This window comes from Anopheles moucheti, chromosome 2 (genome assembly GCF_943734755.1).
Source record: "Anopheles moucheti chromosome 2, idAnoMoucSN_F20_07, whole genome shotgun sequence".
Lineage (NCBI taxonomy): Eukaryota > Metazoa > Arthropoda > Insecta > Diptera > Culicidae > Anopheles > Anopheles moucheti.
This window is the reverse complement of record NC_069140.1, coordinates 1,306,209-1,333,433: the sequence shown is the minus strand read 5'-3', so window position 1 is coordinate 1,333,433 and position 27,225 is coordinate 1,306,209. Positions and strand designations below refer to the sequence as shown.

General features: G+C 44.5%; 10 protein-coding genes across 11 annotated transcripts; 4 read left to right on the top strand and 6 right to left on the bottom strand.

Annotated features, from left to right (window-relative positions):
- Positions 1-29: 29 nt before the first annotated feature.
- Positions 30-1,802, top strand: LOC128299729 (ER membrane protein complex subunit 2-A-like). The gene is made up of 4 exons (XM_053035775.1): positions 30-195; positions 287-852; positions 928-1,023; positions 1,096-1,802. The coding sequence occupies exons 1-4, from the start codon at positions 162-164 to the stop codon at positions 1,324-1,326; spliced, it is 927 nt and encodes a 308-aa protein (XP_052891735.1). The 5' UTR covers positions 30-161; the 3' UTR covers positions 1,327-1,802.
- Positions 1,560-3,021, bottom strand: LOC128299728 (putative gustatory receptor 28b). The gene is made up of 3 exons (XM_053035774.1): positions 1,924-3,021; positions 1,783-1,869; positions 1,560-1,711 (listed from the first exon to the last, which is right to left on the bottom strand). Exons 1-3 carry the CDS (start codon positions 2,914-2,916, stop codon positions 1,607-1,609), a joined length of 1,185 nt encoding a protein of 394 aa, XP_052891734.1. The 5' UTR covers positions 2,917-3,021; the 3' UTR covers positions 1,560-1,606.
- Positions 3,022-3,078: 57 nt separating this feature from the next.
- Positions 3,079-4,441, bottom strand: LOC128299731 (ATP synthase subunit b, mitochondrial). The gene is made up of 3 exons (XM_053035776.1): positions 4,309-4,441; positions 3,690-4,003; positions 3,079-3,597 (listed from the first exon to the last, which is right to left on the bottom strand). Exons 1-3 carry the CDS (start codon positions 4,334-4,336, stop codon positions 3,229-3,231), a joined length of 711 nt encoding a protein of 236 aa, XP_052891736.1. The 5' UTR covers positions 4,337-4,441; the 3' UTR covers positions 3,079-3,228.
- Positions 4,442-4,737: 296 nt separating this feature from the next.
- LOC128302008 (39S ribosomal protein L19, mitochondrial) lies at positions 4,738-5,899 on the top strand. The gene is made up of 2 exons (XM_053038716.1): positions 4,738-4,870; positions 4,937-5,899. The coding sequence occupies exons 1-2, from the start codon at positions 4,804-4,806 to the stop codon at positions 5,800-5,802; spliced, it is 933 nt and encodes a 310-aa protein (XP_052894676.1). The 5' UTR covers positions 4,738-4,803; the 3' UTR covers positions 5,803-5,899.
- On the bottom strand, positions 5,891-13,724 carry LOC128302001 (uncharacterized). Its single transcript, XM_053038702.1, has 7 exons — positions 13,621-13,724; positions 7,826-12,824; positions 7,635-7,760; positions 7,440-7,561; positions 7,235-7,367; positions 7,052-7,151; positions 5,891-6,983 (listed from the first exon to the last, which is right to left on the bottom strand). The coding sequence occupies exons 2-7, from the start codon at positions 12,738-12,740 to the stop codon at positions 6,809-6,811; spliced, it is 5,571 nt and encodes a 1,856-aa protein (XP_052894662.1). The 5' UTR covers positions 12,741-12,824; positions 13,621-13,724; the 3' UTR covers positions 5,891-6,808.
- Positions 13,725-14,270: 546 nt separating this feature from the next.
- On the top strand, positions 14,271-15,259 carry LOC128310411 (uncharacterized protein DDB_G0271670-like). Its single transcript, XM_053047050.1, has 2 exons — positions 14,271-15,043; positions 15,119-15,259. The coding sequence occupies exons 1-2, from the start codon at positions 14,363-14,365 to the stop codon at positions 15,194-15,196; spliced, it is 759 nt and encodes a 252-aa protein (XP_052903010.1). The 5' UTR covers positions 14,271-14,362; the 3' UTR covers positions 15,197-15,259.
- On the bottom strand, positions 15,227-15,805 carry LOC128310412 (39S ribosomal protein L41, mitochondrial). The gene has a single exon (XM_053047051.1). It carries the CDS (start codon positions 15,754-15,756, stop codon positions 15,280-15,282), a length of 477 nt encoding a protein of 158 aa, XP_052903011.1. The 5' UTR covers positions 15,757-15,805; the 3' UTR covers positions 15,227-15,279.
- A 96-nt stretch (positions 15,806-15,901) lies between these two features.
- LOC128310410 (uncharacterized) lies at positions 15,902-21,578 on the top strand. The gene is made up of 7 exons (XM_053047048.1): positions 15,902-17,389; positions 17,460-17,951; positions 18,028-18,121; positions 19,363-19,880; positions 19,940-20,389; positions 20,471-20,607; positions 20,687-21,578. Exons 1-7 carry the CDS (start codon positions 16,118-16,120, stop codon positions 21,381-21,383), a joined length of 3,660 nt encoding a protein of 1,219 aa, XP_052903008.1. The 5' UTR covers positions 15,902-16,117; the 3' UTR covers positions 21,384-21,578.
- A 233-nt stretch (positions 21,579-21,811) lies between these two features.
- Positions 21,812-23,876, bottom strand: LOC128299798 (histone deacetylase 3). The gene is made up of 2 exons (XM_053035882.1): positions 23,264-23,876; positions 21,812-23,177 (listed from the first exon to the last, which is right to left on the bottom strand). The coding sequence occupies exons 1-2, from the start codon at positions 23,419-23,421 to the stop codon at positions 22,034-22,036; spliced, it is 1,302 nt and encodes a 433-aa protein (XP_052891842.1). The 5' UTR covers positions 23,422-23,876; the 3' UTR covers positions 21,812-22,033.
- A 706-nt stretch (positions 23,877-24,582) lies between these two features.
- LOC128296723 (transmembrane protein 185B) lies at positions 24,583-26,885 on the bottom strand. 2 transcript variants are annotated; one of them, XM_053032201.1, is made up of 5 exons: positions 26,558-26,885; positions 26,401-26,471; positions 26,215-26,320; positions 25,524-26,116; positions 24,583-25,448 (listed from the first exon to the last, which is right to left on the bottom strand). In XM_053032201.1, exons 1-5 carry the CDS (start codon positions 26,593-26,595, stop codon positions 25,210-25,212), a joined length of 1,047 nt encoding a protein of 348 aa, XP_052888161.1. In that variant the 5' UTR covers positions 26,596-26,885; the 3' UTR covers positions 24,583-25,209. The 2 variants fall into 2 exon arrangements, with proteins under 2 accessions (XP_052888161.1, XP_052888162.1); XM_053032202.1 differs by having other exon boundaries at positions 26,215-26,251.
- Positions 26,886-27,225: the final 340 nt, after the last annotated feature.

The following is a 27,225-nucleotide window of genomic DNA, read 5'->3' as shown; positions in this document are numbered from 1 at the left end:
CAGAAGGAAAAAAATCACGGAAACTTCATCACCGTGTTCGCTGGTGGAACTTTTTGGGAAGCAGAATTTGATTGATACTGCTAATTGGATTACATTTTTACCTTCCGATAAGGAACCGTGGCTTATATCGATGTGAATTGGTTGTCTGCAACACAAACAATATGTCCTGCAACGTAGAAGATATGAGTTGGTCAGGTAGGTGTGATTATTTATTGTTTATCATGTCCTTAAAATCCTAGTCCTAGACCAACGTGAACATTTATCTACTATTCCGTTCCATCTTTAGATGCCCGGAACTTGCTGCGGAAGTGGCGTGACGATAACGAACGAAAGAGTGACGATGTAATGCAACTGTGGGATAATGTACTGTCCTCCAAACAAAGCAAGCTAGGCAACGAACGTCACCTGGTGCTGGAACAGGTGATCATTGCTGCCCTCGATTGTAACCGCATTGAGACGGCGGAACACTGCGTGAGCATCCTGTCGGCCGAGTTTCCCGGCAGCCTTCGCATACAGAAGTACCGATCCATGCTTCTAGAAGCGTTGGAACGGTACGACGATGCGCTGGACGAGCTGGAACAGATCATTCGGAAGGATGAAACGAATGCTGCACCGCGGAAGCGCAAAGTGGCCATTCTGAAAACGCAGGGTCGCACTAACGAAGCAATCAAGGAGCTATGCGATTACATGAAAATTTTCATGTCCGACCAGGAGGGTTGGCATGAGCTGTGTAATTTGTATCTGGCGGAAGGTGAATATGCGAAGGCGGCATTCTGCATGGAGGAGCTACTGCTGCACAATCCGCATAGTCACCTCATCCATCAGCGGTTGGCTGATATACGGTACACAATGGTATGGCCACTTATAGAACGTTCAAACTCAGATCTTCAATAATGAATTTGTATTGTTTTGTGGGGAATTTTTCAGGGTGGCATCGAGAATATCGAGATGGCTAAAACACACTACTGCAAAGCTGTAAAGCTGAACGTTAACAATCTGCGGGCCTTGTATGGTTTGTTTTTGGTGGGTTTCGACACAGCCACAAGTCAGTGAGAAATATTAATAAAATGCGTTCTTTCTGCGTTCTCATTACAGTGCTGTGGCCACATTTCAAACTCGAAAGCCGTGGTGGGCAAAAGAAAGGAGGCTCAGAAGCTTGCTCAATGGGCAATGGCACAAATTCAGTCGCGAACACATTCCGCGACGAAAGAAGATACCAAAGCTGCCCACAAAATGGGCAAAAGTAGAACCGCCGGATGTGATGACGAGCTGCAAGCGCTCGAACAAGCATTCGGGGGTTTGGAGGTAGGAAAAAGCACTAATTGACCATCTGTTGTAACGTTGCTCATCCAACACTATTTAAGCCGCATTCTGGAATGTGCTTTTACACCAATTACAACATCCCAGTCGGGCAGTTTCTTCGTCAACATTTTCGAGCGCCGCTACAGCTAGAAATGTCCCTTTAAAATGATCGTCAGTTTTAGGTGTTAGTTTGGTATGATTAGGTTGAACACTGGTGACGGCAACAATAAACGATGGAAACTGTTGGAAGCTTTTGGAGGTACTGAATAATCGATTTATTGATACAAATATACAGGCTTGGCTTTTACAGGGAATGTCCAATCGGCGGTGTGTTAGCTTTGGAGATATCCATTGCTTTATTATCGAACTGTATCAGAATTACGACGTAGGTACTGATGTACCCGATAACCTACAATTGAACAAACAAAACCTGAAATAAGCCCACCAATATATTCACGATTTCACTTGCGTGTATCTTACAGAAGCATACACAGGCCAATTTATGGTGAATAACCCCGTTCGAATACTGAACGAATGATGTTCCAGCTGCTGAGATAAAATGTACAGCTGGAAAAGGGATTTATTAGACTTTGCTGTTTGAATTTTGCTTTCAAAACACACCTGATTTTGCACCATTTGCTCCCTAGAATTGCGCAAATGGTAATGAACAAGTTTAGTTAACCGATCCGCTTCCATTCTAATCCACGCGCCGAACAGAACCTTCGGTATGAGAAAGCAACTGTTGTAGAGGCTCCAGCATCCTGTTAACCAGGCGAAGTTTGTTTCAATTTCACCCAAGACGACGGCCGCTCGATAGTACGAAAATATACAAAATATCAACAGAATAACGTACGCTCCGAAGGTCACCGTTATGTGCATACTGAAAACCGCCCTAATGTGCCTAACAGCTATTGTAAGCTCCGCATGTAGATCGGTTAAGCCTGCTATCAAGTGGCTGGGTCGTTTCACCTTATTATCCATTCTACTAGTCGTGGCCATTGAACGCATTTCACCTTCTAGCAGAGAGTGAAGCAATCGCACACGGTACGATACGCAAAGTTCACAAACTAGAAACCAAACCGTGAAAATGATGTACGGAATGTTGGTAACGTTTATGAATGCTATCAGGACAATGGTGTTCAAATTGTTAAATACCATACTGCCAAACACCTGTATGGCGATGGAGAAAAGGATCGTCGTAATCAACACCGTAACGAACCAGCCCGTCGTCCAATAGCTGATTTGTTCACAGCGCAAGCGAAAATCCAGCTGCTGCAGTGTGCGATCAAAATGCTGCAACGTTAATGACACGCCACCAATTTGGCTTCGTTGCGAGAGCATATGTGTTAGACCGAAGACACTTCCGGTGGTACCGATAATCAAGATCGCAGGCACACCGTTGTCCAGGAAAAAGGATCCCGTGTCGATACGCGAAGGAATGTATAGTAGCGTTATGACGAAAACGCTTAGCTCTAGCAGTAGGAAAAACAGGAACAAAAACACTAATCGCACGGTTGTCCGCTGTGGACAGCACAGATGTTCCCATTGACGAAACTCGGTCCACCAGTTGGCGGACAATTCAAAGAATAATGTTTTCAGCTTTTGAACCAACATCGCTGAACCGACCGAACCGTTTTGACCAAGATTGTTATCCAACAGTGTTTGAAATGTTTCGAAACCCTAGTATATTGGCGCTAATTGCATGCATTTTTGATGAAGCTATCTCCCCACTAGCTCTTTATCATCATTATCCATCTCAACAGGTACTAATGACTGTGACAAGTATCGGATATCGTTTATTACTTAGACGTGTTGTTGGTAGCTACATCAAGATACCCGCAGACGTCTTACGCAGTGCGCATTGCACATTCGCTAACAATTTGTTGATTTCAATTCTGTGCCCTAACAGAAACGCTAAAACATGGCTTACTTCGATTTAGCAGCCAGTGCACCAAGATCAGCAATGCACTTGTTTAGATTCTCCTTTTCCTGATCGGGCGTGATCGATTTTACCACGTTGTTTACGATCCAGTCAACCATGTGCTTTTGCGAGATGCGACGATCCACGTTCTGGCGCTCGACCTGGTAATCCAAACGCTTCTTCACCTCCTGATACGCGTTCATTGCACGTTCGCGATAGGCGGCTTCCAGCTGAAGGGCAACGTTCTCCTTCTTGGCCTGCATCAGCATCGTCTGGCCTTCAGCACGCCACTGTTCCTTCTTTTCGTCTTCGATGGCTTGAGTCAACTGCTGGATGTTGTTCTCGCGGCTCTCCTTCCACTCATCTTCGATTTTCTACGTCCGAAATGTGTCAAAAATCCCACCAAAATAAAGTTAGAAATGAGGATCCGCTCTGCCGTTCGTTCAGCTGTTAAATTAACACTTACGTCGACTTCCTTGTCCAGATAACCGGCCAGGGAAGGACCAAACTTCTTCACGGCGTACACAACCATAATGGCCAGCGACAGACCGTTGTAGTATTCGTGTTCCATGATGTAGATTTCCTTGGAGCACAGGTACGTCAAGAGTCCGGCACCAAACACGTACGGTCCGGTAACTCCCGTCTTGTTGTAGAAAAAGGTGAACCACTCTTCGGGGAGGAAACCGAGACGAACTTTTCCACCATGCTCAGGCCGCTTCGGACGTTCAGGCTGGCTGGCTGCACCGCGAGCCAGAACAAGTGCTGCTGGCTTCTTGGCAGCTGGAGATTAACATAAACAAAGACAAACCAACAATTAGTTGTCCAGCGGGTTGCATCGGTTCTGGTTCTGTTCCAAATACGTCAACCCTTTTCTTATGGAAATTCTTCCAGTTTGCACCGTGCGTTTGCATAACCGTTCCACTACAATCGGGAAGATTTCTTATTTTGCGATCAAGAGAACGCAAATTTGACACAAACTGATTACATAAACGCAACGATATGCATTCTCCATGGCAAGAATTCGCATTCATGCGGGTTTGGGCGACGGAATTTGTGAATCAGACGGACACGGACAATATGCTTACCTGACAAAAGCACCGCTCTGGACAGCATTTTCGTTTGCTTCGGCTGGAATTTTTCGCTGGCTGAAACGGAGGACCCTGCTTTTTGCACTACAAGTCACACCGAGAGAAAGATGTCGGTCGTCTGCGGAGATTTTGACTTTTTGCTGTGCGGCTGTCATTTGAGACGGTCCAAAAAAACTTATCGTTTCATGCCGTTTATTCTATTTCATATTGGAATTAGAAGCATGTTGAAAATGTGCAATATTTGCGAATTGGATTATAAACCAATAAAGCATAATTTTAGATAGAGTAGCCTATGGATTCCTTTCTTTTTTATATATTTCGCAATATTCTGTTCATCTTTCAACACGACACTATACACTCGCTGACGCGCCATCGACAGGACACACACACACACACACAGAGAGAGAGAAACACACATAACCAAAACAGATCCTACTGCGAATCGGAAATTTCCTCTTGGCGAGACCTGTGTGTGCTTTACAACGCAAGGAAATGAATTATCTTTACCGGAATACGGCTGCCAACCGAATAGTGTGGTTAATGAAAACACTATGTACAGGTAAGGGATATTCGTTTGCTTAAAAACACTCAATCTGTTGATGGCCGTGTTCATCACGTCTTACAGACAATTTACCGGCATCGACAACAAGGTGTTACTCAACCAAGTTGGCTCCAGAACCATCGAATGCAGCCAAAGTGTCTTCCTCCGGTGGTAATGTCCACGCGGAGAGGAAATCCATAATCCCACCCAACTACCGATACGTGTATCAAGAGTTTCTCCCAGACCCGAAAGTCGAATGGCGCAATTCCGTACGTGAAAAGCTCGAACGCAAGGATATGTTGGATCGACGGGCCAATATCGATATTCCGGAGTTTTATGTTGGTTCTATTGTTGCCGTAACCTCTTCGAATCTGCATGCCGAAAATAAGACCGCCCGTTTCGTAGGCATTTGCATTTTGAGGGAGAAATGTGGATTGCGAGCCAGGTTCATTGTGCGCAACGTGATCGATCATCAAGGTATCGAGATTAGCTACGATTTGTATGATCCAACGTTGCAAAAAATCGAAATACTACGGCTCGAAAAGCGGCTGGACGAAAGTTTGCTGTACCTGCGCGATGCATTAGATGAATATAGTACGTTCGATGTTAATATGGAACCGGAAATCTTACCGGAAGATTCACCTGTGCCGATTAACGATGTGAAAGTGGTGCTCAAGCCAAGACCGTGGTACGCACGATGGGAACGACACAACCTTCAGGGAGTGGCCAACATTGACGAGCACACGAATGAACGGAAAAGACGGAAGGCAGAAGCAGTAGCGAAACCGTGGGAGAAGTACGATCTCATGAAAGAGTACCGTCGCACCATACCAGAGGAAGAGCAAAAGGAGATTTTTGCCGAAATTTATTCGCAGATCCACTCGCTAGAATTGGCACGGAAGAAGATGAAGCGCAAGCGCACATTTGTGAAACCTACCAAACTCGCTTAACGTATCCGCTCTTCGTCCAACTACACGGTCTTTATATCCTCACTACTAACCAGAATGTGTATCCCCGTAGCAATAAATACATCATAAATGATTAGTTACGAAATATGTTCTTACTTTATTATTTAGCATTGGATGTACGAATGCCTACGTAATTGCATGGAATCTAATGTTTTCTATAGCTTCAAGAAAAAACTCTACTATCAAGATCTACATCCATGTATTTTGAGGAGACTTCTGCTTTATGTTTCGTTTGTGTACATCTATGTACAGACACACCGTTGACAAGTATGGCTATCTTATAAGTTTGCTTCCTTGCTTTGTACACTGCATTTTATGAACAAAACTTAAGAGAAATGTGAAACAAATGGATCTCCAAAAAAGCACGATAGTTCCGATAATCCAAGAAAGAAAACAATATGATCTTGCAGCACACCACTAAACATTAACATGACTTCCAGCTCAATCTAGAGAAGAACACGCTGATCACTATATATCAGTGTATTTACCATTGTCCGAAACACGGCTTGTTTTTTTACTGACTTACGTGCTTCGCACAGATTCTAGTGCACTTCTCCTCTTCTGCTTGTAAGCTCCTGCGTTTCAAGAGATGCAGGATCGTTAACCAACGTTCCGCTGCTTAAATTTTAATTTTACTCTTGACCTATTTATGAACGCCCAGAATAATAATCGCCCAGTTATTCTTGCCATAGTGATACATTACTTTAGTAGTAAAATGTAATCAGCGTAATTGCTTGCTTCGTGTATGAAACAGTTACAGCCACTCTTTTTACTGCACAATTTATATAAATCTATAGCGAAAACTGTGTGCTTCAGATGGTGGAACTAATGAACCGTTGCAATTACAAACTTTTGGCCAGGACTGAATGCCACATATTCCAAGATTTCACACAACGACCACTGGAACCGACACCACCAATCAGCGTACGCGTAGTAAAAGATCTTGCTGCAGCTGCTGCTACTGCTACACCGTGCATCATTCCATTCATTAGCTTGTAAGTAATGCAATGTTGATCTCCTTTACCATCTTTACGCGATGCAACATTTTCGTGAGCGCTTCTTTGCTCAGTGGCTGCGTGGAATACCACACGGGAGAATCCGGAACGCAGGAACGTTCTGGCTGCAGATAAAACACATCATTGCGTGTTTTTACACTCTCGGGGCTAAAGCAAAGAACATGAGGGTTAATAAACGAATGCTGTCATCGGAAATTGCACTACTGTTTACACACCATTTCGACAGATAGAACTCATAGAGCTTCACAGGACATCTTAGGGGATCTTCTTCATTTTCTTGCTGTTCATAAACTTTTTTCTTTCTCGTATTATTAGCTGCATCCAGGGGGAATTATGAAACGTCCAATTGAAATACAAATAACCACAACCCAGGAATAAAACCAATTAATCAAACTTACCAAGTGATGACTGCGGTGGATAAAATCGAAGCAAAACGTTCCTTGTGGCTGTCGATTTAGCGCCTTGCTGAGGTGTCCGTTTCCAATGCTTCATGATATGCGAAAAGCTAAGTTCCATGTGTTCTTCAACAGACTGAATATAGAATAAATAAATAAAACAATGGTTTAAAACTTCAAAAAGGGATCGATGTGACGAGATACTTACAACCAGATTAAAATGCTTCGTGTTGAAAAACATTAGCGTACTGAGCAGCACGTGAGGTGAATGGGCCCCAAGTTGTTTGCATTCCCAGAGATGCTCTTCTTCCACTCGTGTTACGATAAATTCTGTAAATAACCATGCATATAACAGTATAAATAAAACAGAAAGAAAGGAATGGAAAAGGATCGTGACACTTACGGGAATCGTTGTAGAGCATGGAAAACTTTTTGGCAACCTCATCCAAACAATCGGTGAATCGTTCATAGTACGCATCGGTGAAAATGTTTTCCACTCTTCCATTTTGGAACAAATATTGCTGTATTCCTGTAAAAACAGAATTAGGACGTTAGTGAACCACCATTCATTCGCAAAAACTTTAAAACCTTCACCTAGCACGAGATAGTAGATCGTGTCCGGTGCGTACTCGGTGCCGTTAGGTTTCCGCACTTCGTTCACAAACAAGCATAGTGAATAGTTAAGCTCGTCGGCTGTCAGCTGCAGGATGTCGGATTTGAACGGTTTCCGACGGATCGAGCTTTTCTCTAGATCGGCATTTTTCGTTACCACCCATTGCTTCCAGGCGTTCACTCCGAACGTGTACTTGAGGCACATGTTAGCGTCCGGTTTCTCAACTGGTTCCACTATTCGATTCACCGGTTCCGGCGACGGTTCACCCAGCTGCTCGCGCTTGATGCGCTTGGATGATGGAGTTAAGCTGTGCTGTTGTTGTTGCGCGTTATTGTTTGCCGTCGTACTGGAGCGCGTACCCATAGTCGAACCTCGCTTGCGACCACGCTGAACAATTGGCGATGCAACTTGCCGTTGCTGTTCTATCAAAAGGAGCTGTTGCTGCTGATGATGATGCTGCTGCAGATCACCGTAGCCGTGGTGCTGTTGCTGCTGTTGCGTGATCGTATTGGCTTGCATGGCCGATTCCAAGTCAACCTGGGTTTCGGAAAAATCGTTCGAAGCCATCTTCAATGCCATCTGCACCAGATCCTCACTGAACGATGTATTATGTTCCATTCCATCGCTGGTCACTACCGCCTCCGTTGTGCCGTAATGATCGTCGCCCACACCAGCCCCATCGTCAGAGTCGGAGTCACTTTCGTCCTTTTTCTTGTCACCCGCCACCATCTCCGCCATCATCAAAAGCTCTGCCTCGTAAGGATCGGTGGGCATTTTATCTTGAATTTTCTTTATCTCCTTCATGATACCACCGGCGGAATTGCGAGTAGTCGGTACAAAGATGGGCACTGGGATCGGCAGCGGAATCGGGACCGGCACTGGAGTTGGCATCGAGTACATAAACATCGGCACAGGCATGTAGATCGGTACCGGTATTGGAATGACGATCTTGCGCTGTAACCTTTCCTCCGTTTGGCATGCGACGTTGCACTGAATTGGCCGGCAGGAGATGCTCTTCGTCAGTTGAAGCGGTTTGCACATGGTCGCTGCATTTGCCACCTGCGTTGGTGTGGGAGGAATTGTCACAATCTGAGTGTGCGTTTCGACTCTGGTCCTTGTCACCGGCGAAGGTGCGGATGGCGCAGGTGAAGCAGGATAATCATCGTCCGGTGCTGGTGTTGAATCTGGATCCGGAGACGGCGCAAATGTTGATGTCGATGCCGAAACGGATGCGTTTTTCGTACCACTAGAAGCAGTCGTCGTCCCACCTGATGATAAATCCGTCCGCGTATTGGCGTTTGGTAGTATACTGCTAAGCGGTACTCTTCCAGATGCAGGAATATTCGTGAGTGGCTCCAGAGCCACACGCAATTCGGGCCAATTTTTCTGATTCAAATTTATCTGGCCTGGTTTGGGCCGTGTTGCGCGATTATTGATTGCACCGGCTAGCGAATGGACTGACGTTATAACGGGAAGATTTGATCCTTGACCGTTTTTGCTACTGTTGTTGTTAGTGGCAGAGGCAGCATTCGGTATCGCTATCGACTTCGCAGGTCGCCCCCGTGGCCGCGTTGCCCCCGTATCAGTAGCAGCAGTTCTAACGCCAGTAGTTTGTGCCACCTTTGGTGGTGTTGGCTGCGCTGTAACCCCCTGATGAGTGATCGTTGCCGTTGTAGTAGCTCGGGGAATACGCTTCGGAATACCCATCGGAACGGGACCCACTGCGGGTCCGATCGGTTTCGTTTTACTGAACTGGCTCTGGAATTTCATTAGACATTGATAGGTACAGAATATGCGCAAACTCGAGTCGGACATATTTAGCTCGTACTGTGCAGTTCGGACAAGCAGACAATGATCACACGGCGTTAATTTCACGCTCGAAGATACCTCGGAAAGTGTCAAGCAGTGCAGCGAGCAGTGTCTTTCCATCGTGGAGGGACGTAGAATCATATCGAAAGTATACTTTTTAACCTTGCACCAATTGCACGGCACAATCTCTCGACTGGTTGAAATGTACAGGTTTAAACACATCTTCGTGCAGAACGCCAACGGATCAAGATGGGCAGATTGTCCCTGTTGGTAGATCGTGTACGATGCGCTAGATTTTCGTTCAAAATAATCCTTGCACATGGCGCACTCATCTGGATTGACGTTGTTTACGAACTTGAACGCGGAAAAGCATGGTGTGCTGCAGAAATAATGCTCCCTCCCTTCAAGGTGCACAATCAGCTGTGTCATTTTATCATGATTGCACACACCGCAGACGTGGGATTTGTGTTTCAGCGACGGATTCAGGCACGCCTGGTACATCCTGTGACACAGAGCACTGCAGAAATCTTTCAACACACCCATTTCACCGATTCGACCCACTCGAAACTCAAGCTGATCGTTTTGTTTACTAATGCTTTGCTGACAGTAGGAGCATGTTTTGAGCGCTTTCTTATAGCTTTCTAGACATGCTGCGCTACAGAACTGGCAAATACTGAATCCAAAGCGAACGCAAAACTTGCCCATGCTGTTCACTGAAACGACTTTCCGACATTGGACGCAGTGCGAACCGTTCGAAGCCTGATACGCACCGAGACACTTCTCGTCGCAAAACTCCATCGTTTCCCACTGTAACCATCTGGCCGAGAGGATCTGTAGCGTTTTCTGACATTCGTTGCAGGAACGGAGAAATGAAGCTTCCCGCTCGATTCGTGCTGCATCAGCTTCCTCTTCGGTGCGGGCGGTGAATTTCACCACTTCCCCCCTCGAACTACTCGTGCCGCCTACACCGCCACCAGTTGCGCTTTCCTTGCCAAGATTACGAACACGTACCGAGCGACGCCGATGCAATCGGAATAAGTCGGGATGTTCCGTCATCAGTAGATCAACACAGTCATTGCAGACATGAAACTGCTCCTCATCCTGTTTGAACTCAAACTGACACGGTTTCGTGTCGCTGCACTGAACGCATCGTTTGTCCTCTACGTGCGGAGCGGCCCGTTCCTCGATGATGTATCTTTTCTTCGCCAGACTGTATTTTTCTTTGTTAATCGCTGTTAAATGCTCGACACATTTCGAATCGCAAAGGTACGTATAAGTGCCATCGTCCAGCTTATATCGGTACCGGCACAATTGCGGCTCGCCACAACGCACGCAAGTTTCCTGATGTTCGAGGATCGGCATAATTGTCACTCGACGCTGTATCAATTCAAACTTACCAGGATGATCGGTGCGAAGGCGCTGAACACAATCGAACGAACAAATGTACTGCTGGGTGGATTCTTCATTGGTCGCCTCACCAGAAAGTGTGTACAGGCAAGGCCACAATTCCTTTTTACACTGGAAACATGTTTCCGTTTCGGCCAGTATAGCTAACTCTCGGATTTGATTTTCCCTGTTAGGAGAATCTTCCGTTTGCACGCCTGGCAAATCCACCTCCATATCTTCCACCATTTCGGTTGTCGCCGATTGAGGATCATTTTCTTCAGTAGCACCTTCTTCTTCTAATGGCGATACAAAGCTTGCTCGACCTTCTTCTTCTTCCTCTTCATGACTTCCCCTGGACGTTTCTTCTTCCACTCTGCTCTCCACTTCGTCATTTGCGATTGCCATGGATTGTTCGGTTACAGTCGCTTCTTGTTCCACGGCACTTTGCTTGTCTGCATCGGATATCGCTCTCTCATCATCCGGCAACAAACAAATGTTTTCATTCTCTCCTCCTCTTTCTTCGTCTACCACAGCGTTGGACTCATCTTCCGCTGTTGGTTCTGAAGTGCTGCTGCTATTCGTTTCCTTTGCTGCTTCGTCAACAGCATTTTGTTCCTCATTATTCTGCTCCGACTCAGTCAATGGCTCGTCATCCTTGTTAGTTTCATCCTGATGCTTGGTGGCATCATTCTCATGCCGTTCATCATGTAGTTTATCAACTGCACTATCATCTTCGTGTTCTTCGCCCTCTCTATCTTCTTGATTTTCCCCATCGTTATGGCTGATGACTTCGCTGGTCGAGTGTCGCAGCTGCTCGAAAGGATCTTCTGCCGTAGAAGCATCGATCGAGTGATCTGCGTCACACTTAACATGTACACTTTCATCTACATTTGTCATTTCTATGTCCTGCAAATGAGACGAAGTATTGATTGCATGGTCAAGTTGTCTCTCTATGGACTGCTGACCCTGTTCTACCTCTTTCGACGAATCATCCGGGGCAGCCAATTCGACTGCTTCTTGTCTTTCCGATACGGATTCTGTTTTATTATCTTGGTGCTCTGGATGATTATAATCGGACTCTTGGGTTTTAAGATCTCGCTGCTCTGGGTGATCCGATTCGGAATCTTGAGCCTGAACTTCCCGGTTTTCCGTATGACCCGGTTCGGATTCGACAGCATGAGGCTCCCGGTGCTCGGGATGATCCGTTTCCATTTCCTCTACAGCACTATCATATTTGTCACTATCTCCATCTTCTTTATCATTACGTTTAGTAACCGAATGTTCCACCGAATTTTTAGCATGCTCCACATCGTGTTCATCCAGCTTTTCACATTCGGCAGATGGATCAGGTTTCTCATTTTCATTAACGTACTCCTCTACAACCATTTCTTCATCCTCCACCTGGGCAATTGGCGGATCGTCCTCTGCGGGATTTAGTTGTAATGGTGCACATTCGGATGAACATTCCTCAACGATGGTTTCTTCGTCAGCGACCGGCTTATGATCTGTCGCCTGTTGTTCGCTTTCTGCCTCTTCTACCATTGCCTCTTCTTTCGAGTCTAATGCACCTTCATCTGCTCCATCCTGGACAGTGGCGCCCGACGCATCGATGGGATTTTCTGATTTAATTTCCTGGTTTGATGTTCCACTTTCAACACCTGGGACAGCAGAAGTATTTTCTCCTTTATCTTCTTCCTCCATCTTCTCTAATTAAGAGGCTTTCTTATGAGGGTTACGCGAGTTGGTAAATTGTGGAGGATTGAGATAAAGTCTCCTTGGATTAATCTGTAAGAGAGACGAACCATTAGAATAACATTAAAGAATACACCTTAGATTGTAACACAGGAATGTTCCATTGCATGAACTTGAAAGCTGTACGCAAATAAGACGGAACCCTTGTAAACATTGTCACTTTTGGAGCTAATTTCTTCCAAATTAAATATATGGTTAGTCCCAGCAGATCCGGCGAGATGCGGAAAAGAGACAACCCACCATCAAATCCAATGTGTATGGTAATGCATGCTTTAGGAACAATACAACTCCCGCGTTTTGCACCACCGCGTCAAACATTGATACACTACATTTTGTTTACCAGAAAATTGTCCTCTTTTAAGTTTATGGGCAATGTGTAGGTACAATTGCCCAAATAACATTAAACATTTAGCTGTTGTCAATTCTATTACAAAAAAATCAAACTTATACACATTTTGGGATAGTCATACTTTTTGCACTTTGCACAGCACAGTACTGGGAGTGCAGATTTCATCCGGTTTGCTTTACGAGCTTGTCCCTAATCGATTCACACCAAGCATTCGTCATTTTTACTGCCAGATGCATATGTTTAGCCAAATTTACTCTTTTATTGTAACATGCAAGTCGCCGTCAACAACAAGCGCGCACCATTTTGTTTTTGCTCTCTCGCTCTTACAAGCTTCGCTTCGGGTGCCCAAAACTGATGGCATCGGCTTGACGCGCGCCAAGAAAACGTAATCATGTTGTCAGCAAAAGTCCACTTTACGCGATACACTGCCTTATCAAAAGATTGCATTAATCACATTTACACAACTGTTTCACAACACACCTGAGAACACCGTGAGGTTATTTTTCCGCCAAGCTCGATCACAGTATTTCCCCTAATCCCATCAAATCCCAGCTTTCCTCTATGCGTGCTGCTCTCGACATTACTGACGAAAAGATGGTAAAGAAAATATATGCGTACGTTTTCCTATCAAGCCACTGCTCTTGACAGTTCATACCCACACGAACGCGAGTTGTTTTCTTCCTTCAGCGTGTTTTCTACTTCTTTAGCGTACGATTGTTGTCGGTCGGTGCTTACCTTGATAACTGGGAAACTTCAGAGAATTGGTATGTAACTTTAAAGTTCTTTTGCTGCCAAATGCGAACGTGTAAAAGTAGTACTAAAAGAGATCTATGTTGGGCACGACAAAATTGGAGCAGTATATACATATAAAATTAATCAACCAAACCATGTCAGTAGTAAGGCTACCCACTGTGCAAAAGCGACAAGCAGTGTTGCCATGAACACGGTATTTCTCGGTGCCACAATAGATGCACACTGGGCCTTTCTCATTCTAAATGATGGACTATTCTATTCTATTTTCTCAAAACCGGAAATACCAGTAATTCCTGGCTTCTCAGTAATCTTATTCTACGAAATAGACCAACATCGATTTTGGCCAATGTTCTAACATTCCTTGTAATATTCAATTTAATTTGCTGTCTACGTTATGACGGTACTGTACTGTACTGTACTGTCAAGCTGAAAACAAAACAATCGAATATTGTAAGCAGTAGTGGAAACAATGCGTCGCTCGTACTCGCGGTCCCCATCACGATCTAGAAAATCAGATCGGCGCTCAAAACAATCCAGACGACGCTCTAGGTCCAAATCGAGAGATTATGATACACATCGTAGAAAGGGTGATACAAATCGTTGTCAAGTTCGGTCCAAAAGTCGATCCGTAACTTCCTCATCCAAGTACCAGCGAGAGAAAAAATCTTCATATCGTAACAGATCCAGAGACAGAAGCTACACTTCAAGTACACGCAGGAGGTCCTCTTCTCGGGATCGATATCACGAACGAAAGTCACACGATCGGGCTCGCTATCGGCGATCGTCCAGCAGTTCCAGTAGTTCATCATCTACGAGCTCTTCCAGCAGCAACCGCAGCGGCACATCCTCGAATTCGTCGAAAAGCTCTTGTAATCCTTCGCCGCCCACAGTCACCAAGGACAGTAGTGAGAAAACCTTCGTTTTTAAATCCATGTCTGACACATGCGATGATCCTACGAGCAAAGCCACAAAATTAGAAGAGCTGAATGCTAATGAGTTTGTTCCGCAAACGTTCGTGTCAAGCAGAAAGCCGGCAACAGCACCAACCCAAGCGACGAGCAGTATAGTTATAGATTTGGCTTCACAAACGATTAAAGTACCCACGAAGGAAACCAGCTTACCAGAAGAAGATCCTTTGTTTCACAGCATGGTGAGTATCGGCCAGTCACTGGACATCGTGCTATCTGAAAAATAAAACACTAACACACCACTTTTTCTTTTCCAGTTTTTCACAGTAGACGATAATGAGCGGATGAATCGATGGGTTAAAAAACTTCATCTCTTACGCCAATCAATACCATAAGTAGGATTGAAGATATGTAACAATCAGAACTACCTAATGAAAGTGTTTTATTTGCTAATCAAACATTGAACATGATGTTATTCTCAAAAGATATCCGATCCAGTTTTTCTAGCTTTAATCCAGGCATCCTCAGCTGACATTGACTCCTCCCTGGACGGTTCCATCGGACTTCCGTCGTCGTTCAGTTTTCCACTCTTCCAATCGCTTATGATTTTTTGGGCGTACACCGAATTGAACAGATCTTGGCTTGTGAATTCCGATTGCACTACATCGGGAGCTTTGTACGATACGTACGGTTTAAATTTACAACCTTCCAGGTTGGGAACAATCAACTCTGGAATCCTTTCCTTAATTTCTATGAACTTCCCGTCAATAGTTACGCCAGTATCACGCACGCCTCGCTTGTCGACCGGGATGTCCGCATATAGGTTTGGGTTGGCGGCACGTTGTTGTTTGAAAATTCGTGTTCCTCGCTTGTTGTACAGCAGGAATTTTCGAAAATTCCTTTTTCCCGACAAAGACGCCGTTGTAGAGATGCCTCGCCTAATTATATGAAACATTTTTATGTTATACAATGTGCCTGCTAAAAGACAGCAAATTGGCTATGCGTGTTTTGCCCAGAATGAAAACAAATACGAAAGAAATAATCAAGCGTGACAATTTGAACGCTGTCAAAACATGGTGTCAGTCGGTGCTGGCAACACTGGTAAAGTGACGCGCACAGTGATGTGATAGCTGTACGTGCGATGCAGTAAAACTTATTTTGAGCGCGTTTCATGCCAATTATTCGATTTGCAAGTTACATATAACTGTTCCAGAATGTGAATAGCGTAATCCAAGTAGATTACGATATTTGTACAACGTTCGTACAGTCGTGAATTCCTGTGTGTTCTTCAAAGTGGTCATTATTGAAAAACCATCATGGCGTCTGGAGTTGGGATGTCACTGGTCCTAGAATGCTGGCGAGATGAACTGAGTGCGGCACAGAAAGCCGCCTACGAAAAGGCGGAAAAAGAACATAATGAAATACGGAACAAGCTGAAAGCGATTGTCGATGAAACGGGCGGGAAAAACATATTTTCCGGTCAAGTGTTCACCGCTTTTCAAGTGCTGGGCCCGGTACCGGGTTTGGATCAAATTTCGAAACCGGTCACTGCACTAACGCGCAAGAAACCATTACCCGTACTTCAATCTTCGCTTGCCCCAATGATGGGTGCTGCGCCGTCACCGGATCCTGCGGTAAGCGGTCGACGTCGGGGTCGAAGATCGGATTTACCTGTCGCGGAAGATCCAGAGCCCGTGTTAGATATACCCTCGGATGATGACGACGATTATATCCCTCTGTCCAAGCGTATGAAACAGAAAGAAAAGGAAAAAACCATTTCACCAAGAAAAGTGAGCAGCGAAAAGGTTAAAACGCCGGAACCTAAAACAAGGTCTCCCAAACCTGTTGGCACAACAACGGGCAAAGTTGCTGCAATCTCTGTACGACCTACCGAGTTTAATTCTATTGGGGGGCTGCAAGTGGGTGCCGAAAAGGAGAAAAAGAAAAATCTCCCAGAACCTTCCGCGGTGGTCGATCTCACTAAAGACGATGCTGGTAAACCATCGGCAGATTCGAGAGAGATATCATTTAGTAAGATTCAGGGTAAAACTTTCCCTTCGCTCGTAGTACTCGCAAGACCATCGTTACGCGTGACCGAAAAAGCTGTAACTGATCGACCGCAGCTCGATGCGAAAGTGAAGAACGTCTTGGTACATCCAGCGCCAAAGTTCACCGAATGGCTCATACAACAAGGATTGATCAAATCGGAACAGACCTGTCAAATCCACTACGACAAACCGCTCAAGCTGGGCATGTACTCTGATACTTCAAAATTCCCGTACTCCGGTGGATACTTCTGGATTAGCGATTGCTGTCCGACCCGGTTCACGTCCGTGTTTCATGGCTCCTTGTTCGAAGGCTCACCACATCCACCATCGGTGATTTTGAAGCTCATCTACCACTGGGCCTGCCAAACGAATGTTTCGAATGTGGTAAACTGGGTGAAGGTGGACAACGTTTACCTGAAAAGTCTCTACACATTGTTGCGATCGGTTTGCACACTGGCATTATGCCGACACATGAAGATGCTAGGAGGTCCCAAAAAGTCCATCGAAATAGGAGTGATTTCACTGGGAACGACAACTCAGGTACGATGAATTGTGTATGTAATGCTTATACATGTATGGCGTAACATGATTCTTGCTCTTTTTGTTACAGGACGGACAGCAACGCCAGGTGAAGGTGGAGGTGTTGGGTGTGCTCGATCCGGAAGCAAAAATTCTTCGACTTCGTGCCGTGGAACCGTTGCAGGACGCCGAAAAAAGCTACAAAAAAAGGTTTTCAAAAATTTTGGAACCGCTCAGCGATTGGGTCGATAAGGAGAGCATCATCCTGACCGATCTTACTGTCGACAAAGGTACACTGAACAACATGGGCTACAAAACCGTGATACAGGTTCCGACGTCTGAACAGACACCGAAAAATAGCAATGCAAACATAATGGATTATCTGCGCCGCATCGTTCCACGCATGTTCCAAAACACGCTGTCCCTACTGTCCCGTCAAATCATTCAACAGTTTCTGAATGAGCTGGTTTGGCGTGAACTGTACGGAAATAGTCCCGGCAGTACGTTCGATAACATCGTGAAACATCTAGCCGAGGAAGCAAAAATTGAAACGAAGGAAAGTTTAACCACTCGCATGCATAAGGTAAGCGAATGTAAAGATTTCTGCGCCTTTCTTTTGCCTTTGCTCACAGAGTCCCTTGCCTTTTTTATTTCTGCAGGCTGCCGCCGACCCCTTCAAGCAGTGGAATATCGTGTCCGATATGCCATTCGCGAAAATTCCCGCGAAGCGTGGGCGCAAACCTAAGGATCACCGTTAGTATACACAATTTTATATTATCGTATTCTCTCCCTGCCATTGCTCCCTTTTTGCCTCGGTCATATTTGCTCGTGCGTCAAGCGATTATGGAAGCGTGTGTATATGCTGTTATGAGAATTTTATGAAATTTATTCGCGATGGAAAAGATGTTGTCGTGCACGGATGATATAAATGTACAGCTTTTCAAATACCGTGCATACGATTCGACTCCTTTCTACATCCATTGAAACAATTTTGCATATAGTAAAAATTGCTTATGATATACAATTAAATGGAACAGTTTGGTTGATTTTATTCCTGTTCTTAATAACATTAATGTTTACTATTCTTAAGTTTGATTTTGTTGTTGTTTCTACACTTTTGAGGAAAACATGAAATTTGTTTCATTGTGTGAAAAGATTTCTACCGTTCTTATAGACCTTTCAGGGGTGATAAAATTTGATTCCATCTCCGATACAGATGCCTTGATGCAAAGCCTAAACTAGTTTGGGATAATAGTAGGCAGCTTGAGTATATAATAGAGTAGCAAATAGAGCTAGTCCCTCTTTTGGCAAGCAAATGACACATTCACTTTTGCTTTGCCCTTTTTCGTTGGAACTCCAATGTTTCGAATTAATCTTCACCTACAAATGTCGTTAAAGCGAACTCCATTAGTTTGTCTACTTCCAACCGGGTTTACGAGAATCACTTCTTTTCATGTTTTTCTTTTCTACTTTCAGCGTTGTAGAGTTTGAACAGAGAGGGACTAACTTTTTTTCGCCCTTTTTTAAATCTGCGCACACACCGCACTAGTTCGCAAAAGAAAGTCAGATTTTCAAGACACACCGTATCTCGTTCGAAAAAACAAAGAACAATCGAAGACAAGAATGTAGGACAGTTTTTTGTTTATGAAATTTATGAAATGTTGTTTTCGTACTTCGTATTTCTCCTACAAGATAGAGAGAGTCACAGAAGCTGCAGGGGTTTACTTATATAAGAGGAAACAACTCATGGCAAGGCATATGATGTTTGGGTGTGTGTGTGTGTGTGTATATGCACGTCTGTGTATGCGATAAGTTAGGCAAAATGCGCTTTTTAAATGGAGGCAAATAAAAGTAATCGAAACTTTGAGCATGCGAAAACACGTGTGCAATAATTAAGATCATTACGTTTTCCTTTATTTCGAGAGAAAATTCCTTTGAATAGTCTACACCTGTGTTATCTTATTGTATATTTTCTCCTAATCGCATCCTTGTAGCTATCAACGTATCTTCTCCGTCCTCTGGGAACGATGTTGCCCCGGCGGCAACAGCAGCGGTTGCGGCAAATTCAGCTCCGAAAAAAACCATCCTCAAAAAGGTGAAAACTGAGGAACGAACGACGGCGGCGCCGATCGTAATAACAACCTCTACCTCGAACAGATCGGCTCAGAAGAACAGAGGAAAACCTCAAAGTACTACGATACTGGAATCGTACTATTACGGATGTGCCGGTGGCACTGAGCTGAAAGAATCGGCCTTACCCTGTCCCAATTTTGAAGTGCCGTGTCCGGAATGTCCGGAATTGACGTTCCGCTGCAATTTGGAGCTTCTCGATCATTTGTTGGACCACACACAACAACTTGCCGGTTCTACAAGCGCAATAGATAATGGATCTACGTGTCGAACCTGCTTGCAGCATGTGCCCCAGGAAGAGATGGAAAAGCACAAGACGCTATTTCATCCGTTCGATACGAAGTGCGTGTTTTCAAAAGGTAGCAGCTGTTTGATCTGTGAGGTAAGTAACTGATTCATTCAACAAGAACGCCCTTGCTATTAATGATGTTCCTTGTATAGGTACGTTTCAGCAGCGTGCCGGTGCTGGAATCGCACATGCATAAAACGCACCTGCCGCTGGAAATGCCGTACCATTGTGCTGGGTGTGATTTTCGTAGCTCCATACTGCAGAAAACGATTGAACACTTTTATGCACAGCATAAGGGCAGTATCCTGTTGCAGTGCCCAATCTGTCTACATTTGGCTTGCGCTTATCGTAGTGGCACCGAAAGCACCGACACAGATGAACCGACTCAGTCCGTACCTTTGATAGACAATGTGAAACATTTCTTGGCTCATTTGCGGAAGCATAGCAATAAATATGTCTCGAAACGGTGCAAAAAATGTACGCTCAGCTTCCTCTCGAGGGGAGAAAACAAACTGCACAGCATCTTTTGCCACGTTGCCAACGCTGCTAACGAAACGATTAAAAGCATTACAAACGCTACAACGGTCATGGAAAAACCGATGGTAATTAATCTCTCAGTGTCATATTCAACCGCTAGTGCCCTATTTTCGGCCACTGATTAACCTAACCCATTGCATTTACAGAAGAAAATAATGCCAAAGGAGCAAGCTAAACCACCGTATCGTATTGTAAAGGCATTTGATCAGCTGGTGCTAAATATGAAGAGCGGGCGCATTTGTCTCGAGTGTGGCAATGATTTCGATCAGTTTAACCACATAGTGTAAGTGGAAGTTCGTTAATTGTTGAGGAACATACTATGCTTACGTGTTGGTATTGTTTGGATGTTTCTATTTTCGCAGCGGACTTTTGCAGTGCATACTGTGCAAGTTTCAAACCACCTGTCTTCTGTCGATGATGAACCATTCGCAATTGTGCAATTCACCCGGTTCCTCCACATCACACAAATATGCGGCTTCTACAATAAGTCAGGAGATGCATTGCAAGTGTGGCTTTTCTTCGTACGATGGTTCGGCATTGGCACGGCATTTACTCGTTTGTAGCCGTAGTGATTCCGTATACAGTTCTGTCGAAGCAGCCCAAGCGAACGAAACCGAGCGGAGCATGCTGGACATGCTAGGACTTGTTCGTCGGGATGAAGACGAAGATGTTGATGCAGCAATGGAATCGTCGGAACAACAAGTTGATCACCAAGCCAACCAAGGAACGCCTTCATTATCCCAGCAAGCAACTTTACCCACAGTTTCGTTCGATAACGCGGAAAATGTAAGCGAGATGGAATCAAACATTGCGGCAATTGCTTCAAACGTTGTGAATGAACCCGCTGCGACCGATGTTGCGTACGACCCTTCACAGTCGCTCTACAATATTGCCGGTACAGGTGAACAACAATTTACCACCCAGCTGAGCTTTGACGATTTGGGACCACCATCGGTCTTGCAGGCCCAAGACAACGATCTTACGCCGCAGCTTAAGGACGATTATCAATCGCTGGCTACACCACGTGTACCAGATCAAGCAGATTACCAAGATTCGTAGCTTAATCACGCCTTTTCTAGATTTGTAACGGTTTCGTAATAATGCGCATAATTAACTATTTTCGTACACGACGAATTTTGTTGGCTTATCATTTACATTAGATGTGTTTGACGACCTTTTTGCCTAAATTCAAAGAGTGTTACGATTGGAATAAACCTTTAATATGCGCTGATCCTCAGAAATATGTGTTTTAGCGTACAGAATTTACTTGCCCGCAATACTCTCGAAACATGACACAACTGTAAACAAGTTGAACTTGCCTCCTAGCTGAGTTCAAAGGTAAATATTTAAAGATGTGTTTAAAAATCAATCCGAAGATCAGAATAAGCAGAGTTCTCCTGGCTATTTTCCATTAATAAAAAAAAAATTGTCATACGTATTGAATCTTGAACGTGGTTATTACAAACATCGATATACACAAGTTGGTTGTTATATTGTTTTATTGCTATCGCAACCTAGAAATTAAAAGTAGCCTTCCGGCTTTCTCCGTGGAAGTAATAGTCTCCTTACTGTAGCTGTTATTGTCTTCCAAGGAGACGTATTGCGGATTGGAAGAGATGCTTTCGACAAGATATCCCGAAAGGCGGATCGTTTATCTTGTCTTCTTCCAAAAAAAACCAAACAATCCCATCTTACGTTATTCATAGAAGCTAGGGCTCGTTTTCACTCTTCTCGTTGTCATTATCACCGTCGTAGAATTCGTTTTTAGGCTCCACCAACCGGTCTTCATCCTCCTGAGTGATGCGCACATCCGGGTTCGGTTCCTCTGTCTTCACCGTCTTCAGCTCCTTCGGCAAGGCGTCCTCGGGTATGTCGAACATCTGCACACTGGGCGCGTGCTGGCACATCTTCAGATTGTCGTACACGTGTCGCGTGATCGCTTCCAAATATTGTTTGCTGTTCGCATTATCCTGCCTGCTCGGGATGTCAGGATGCAGCGTAAAGTCGGGCGCGAAAAATTCGAGATAATCGTTCATTGGTAGCTCGTTCGAGATAGTTTCATCGATCAGAAGTGATGTCTCGTACGTCCAACAGCGTGCCACATTGCGCAACGTGTACCCACCGCCACCGACGACCAACGTCGGCACATTCAGGTCCTTGACGAATTTTACGCACTCGCCGTGACCCTTGGTGCTGAGCGAGAAACAACCCAACCGATCGCCAGCCAGCGAATCGGCACCGCATTGTAATACGATCGCAGTAGGTTGATAAAATTCCATCACGGCTGAAATGACCGGTTTAAACACCTGCACATAGCTTTGATCGTCGATGCCTTCCTTGAGTGGCACGTTCACAGAATAGTAGCGACCAGATTCGGCCCCGATTTCGTACATATCTCCCGTACCGGGGAAGAAGTAGTTGCCGTACTTGTGGAACGAAACTGTCATGACGCGATCGGTCAAATAGAATGCTTCCTGCACGCCATCGCCATGATGCACGTCAATATCGATGTACAGGACGCGCGGATGATATTTTAGCAACTCTAGTATGCCTATCACAATGTCGTTCACGTAACAGAAACCGGATGCTTCAAACTTCTTCGCATGGTGCAGTCCGCCTGACCAGTTGATGCAAATATCACTGTGGTTGTGATTTAGTTTTTGCGCACCTTCCAGTGAGGCTCCGGTGTACATGGCGCAAAACTCGAACAGCCCATCAAACACCGGACAATCGTCACCGACGTTGAACACGGAAAGACACTTGGTGTAACCCTGAATGTTTTGCGGCGTAACTCGCTGGAGGAACTCGATGTATTCGTCACTGTGAAACCGGCACATATCATGCGCACTTGCTCTACATAGAAAAAGATAACCAGGAATAGTTAATGTTTCACCGCACGGCAACTGACGACCGTTAACGAAGGGTAAAACGTTACTTACTTGTATGGCCGGTAGATTTGCATCTTTTTATGCAATCCATAGTTCATCACCAGATGATGGATGACCGAAAGCCGATGAGGTTTCATAGGATGCCCTGGTCCATAGTGAAAATTGCCCACGTCCGGGTTAAAGAAGTATGACACCTTCTTAGTACCCATAGTTGCCCAGTGTTCCAAGCCCGGTTGCACTTTCTACTATTGAATGCTACTAACAGATGAGAATCCGATCAGATATAGATCGTGTCGGACTCTTCCTCGTCGTCGATGTATTGCTTCCAGGCGTAGATGATTAGCAGAAAGAAAACGGCTCCAAGCAAGCGTCTGGTTAGACTAAAATCTAGCGTATCGAGCTTCAAGTTTAAGCGATCGAATGTGGTGTTCTTCGCATTGGAAGATGGTCCGATGGAGTCGTTGAGATAATAATCCAGTAGCTCATGGCTCGCGTCCGTCGTTTCCGTGCAGTCGTACGCCGTTGGTGCGTTAAGCGCTTCTTCGGATGCTGTAGCTAATGTTGCATTTGAAAGTGTGTTTGTGTAGCAGGCGGTGAATTGCGGCGCTGTTTGCACTAATTGTTCTACGAGAAGCGTGCTGCTGCGATGATTACTATGAGTATGGTAGCGATGCGTAGTCGTTGCGGTAGTATCATTGATAGGATCGATGCTCATCTATGGCTTTCCGCAGTTTTTCTTATCCGGCACGAATAAAAGACGGAACGCAACGGCACCACCAACCCATTTTTGTACGGGAAAAAACACACGCACGCACTGACAATGTGGCTGCAATAGAAACCGATGCACAGTTCCTATTCCAGCACATCAAAGTAGCTGGTGTGTTCGTGGGTCACGCCAGCCAGCAGCTATCGAAAACCTGCTGCACGCTCCTGGACCCGAACAGTCTTTCTGCGACACTATACGCGGTGGTGCTAAACAACTACCCTGGACCTGACCCACTCGTTATCGATCGAATGCGGTCTTTTATATAACACCAGATGGGTGCTGCTTACGGGGGGAAACTACTACTGCATACACGCTGGTAGTTTTGCGCCACAGCGGTAATTGATTTTTCGTTGGCACTTTCGGGTCACGGCGGCAATCTGTTGCGGATAAAAAATGCACCAAATGCAGTGCAAACAAAATACACACACGTAAAAACAAAGCTTGCCACCGAAAATGTAGAGCGCGTTTATATCGGTGCGTTGGGAGTTCCAACACGTCAACAGTCGAATTTAGAACAAACCCAAAACAGAGCATAGGCCATCCAAACTATAAAGTCATCAAAAGATAAACAATATACACAAAAGTTGTGAGATTGTGGAGTTTTGAAACAATAGTAAATGAAATTTTTCTTTTTTATTTTTTTTGTATCTCTATTCGCTTTTTTGTGTGATACAACGAAATTAGCTATTATCAATATTTACAATAGAATCTGAACCATCCCTCCACATACAAGCTACACCAAAGCATTCGTTCCATCTAGTTCGAAAAGGGAATAGAAATTACGATAATTTGTCCTACACAAGCGTTCATGCTTTCTGTACCATTGTAAGCAGATGGCCTACCGAACACACTTAACAAGGTTTGGCGATTCTAAGCTAAATAGTATTCATTCCTACTTCACAATAATGTCGGGCATTAAGCATATATTGTACCGTTCTGGAGCACTATCTATCGCTTTACTCGATAATTTAAATATTGTCAGTTTCCCTCCTTGTTAACGCGCATAGTGGAGAGTGGTTTTCGTGTACCTTCACCGAATTACATCTTTCCCATTGTTACTAGACATTACCGATAAATATGCCTTTCAAGTGCAAAACATTTGGGAACCTTTTTTCGACGACTTTAACCGTTTCCAAGATGCTTAAATAATTTACCGAAACGTAGACGAGAAAGCCACCTCAAATTGGTTAAAGATTAGCTACCTTTTCCTTTTCTTCTATGAATTAAACAATTAATCTGGTAGCTCTATACTGACGATTGGTACAACGGGCTTCAGATGGTCGTTCTTTTTCGTGAGTGCCTTTTTACTCTTTTTGTCGTACTTTTCAAAATCGTCCATCTGTACGTTGGCGCTATCTAGTGGCACAGTTTGACCGTTGTCCGTGTGATATGATATGTTACCGTACTCTTGCAGACATGGAAGCACACCGAGCAGGAACTGACTAAAGTTTTTCCGTATACCGAACCACCCTGAAGAGGAGACAGATTTAAAATCATAATTTGCTAATTTTTCATTGAACTATGGTTACACCGTATGCCACTTACATTTGTTCCCTCCTTTGGCATTGAAGCTGAGTAGAATCAACGTAAACAAAGCAACCAAAAGTGGACCCGCCACGGCTATGTATGGCCAGTTTAAGTCTTCATCCAGCTTATCCGCCAGTAGCACCTGAAACACTAGCACTGGAATAACGGTGGCACAATTCCCGATGGCGGAGTAGAATGCAGATTTCTTCTGCTGCGCCGAAACCTCCGGCGTGCGTAGCAGAATGACACTAAATATGATGCTGTACAGTACAGCCACCAAGCTAAGGCAGAGCACTATCCACAGTGGCACGAAAACCACTTCCCAGCTCCACGACACGAGTCCATCCAGCTTGAGGGGTAGAAACACGAACTGTAGCGCATTGACGGCGCAAAACAGTTCCAGTTCAAATGAACGATCGTGTTTAACGGCCCACACGCAAGCACCAACACTGGCCGCACTGCCGAATATCAGTGGGATGAATACCAGTACCCAGAGGTGCCGTCCGGACGTAAGCCGATCGCAGGCAAGCAGCTCAAACATCAGCAATATCAAATGCAAAGAAAGCGATATTAACATTGCTTTGAAGTGTGAGTAGGAATCACCTTCGACTCTAAAAAGGAAAGTTTGGATAGGAGGTCAATAAGCGAGCGATTCACACAGAGCAACATACCTTTGCCAGCTGAAGGACACAGGTCCTGACAAGCTTACCTGTAGTGTGGATGGCGACACCAAACCACGGCACCCACTATAGCACCAAGCGTTGCTATCGATTTCCACACCCATAGCGGCACAAATACAACCCAATAGGGCCAATCTGTAGGGAACAAAACAGAAGGAACAGTGAGAGGAATTTGGTGCCGTTGATATACAATGTTTGCAGGACTGCATACTCACCGATGAATCCGTCCAATCGCAGACAGAACAATATTGTAAACGTGAACAGACAGCAATGGACTACAAATTTACTGCATCCGATAAAAGAAAAAGATACATTGCATTCATCAATTTTGTTCACACTGGCGAGTGTGTTGAAGAAGGTTTATGCGCTTACCTTGGATTAAAATCCTGAAACAAAGATTGCAGATTCATATTGTTCCAGATTTTTTCTCTCGGTGCTGTTTAGCATTCCGTTTCCGTATTCATCATTAATGTATAATTAGAAACAACTTAGGTTTTTTGCAAAAACTATGCTAGTAAACGAACAATAACAAATTCTTGTTGCAGATAGTTTCCCTCCTACGGGCACTTTCTCTCCTTTTGCTTTCTTCTTGATTCCTTTTGATTCTTTCACTTGAGGTCGAAAGACTACGCACCAAGATGTAAAAACCGTGCAGCTTGCAAGCGTATTTCTTGCAGAGCTGTAGTTGCGTTTTATTTACGTTTCTGTAAAAGTATTTTTAATTCTTCTGCTGCATTTTTTTGTGTTTGTTTTGTTAAACTGACCAAAGTGTATAGCGTCTTGTTGAATGCTTGAAGGGTGGAAAAAGGTTGCATGTTTTGGAAGCACGAATTAATTAATTTGCAGTTAAATCTTGTCCCTTTATAAACTACATCAAACAATATGGTAATATTTAAATAATTTTTGGTTGTGAAACTTGATCATTTTGAACGAGAAACTTATGTACAAAGTAAATAATTATGGGCTACTGTGCTTAGAGATAACCGTGTATACACTGCTTGCTTGGAAAGATTTGCTGACATGAAGTAAGGTCTTCGATG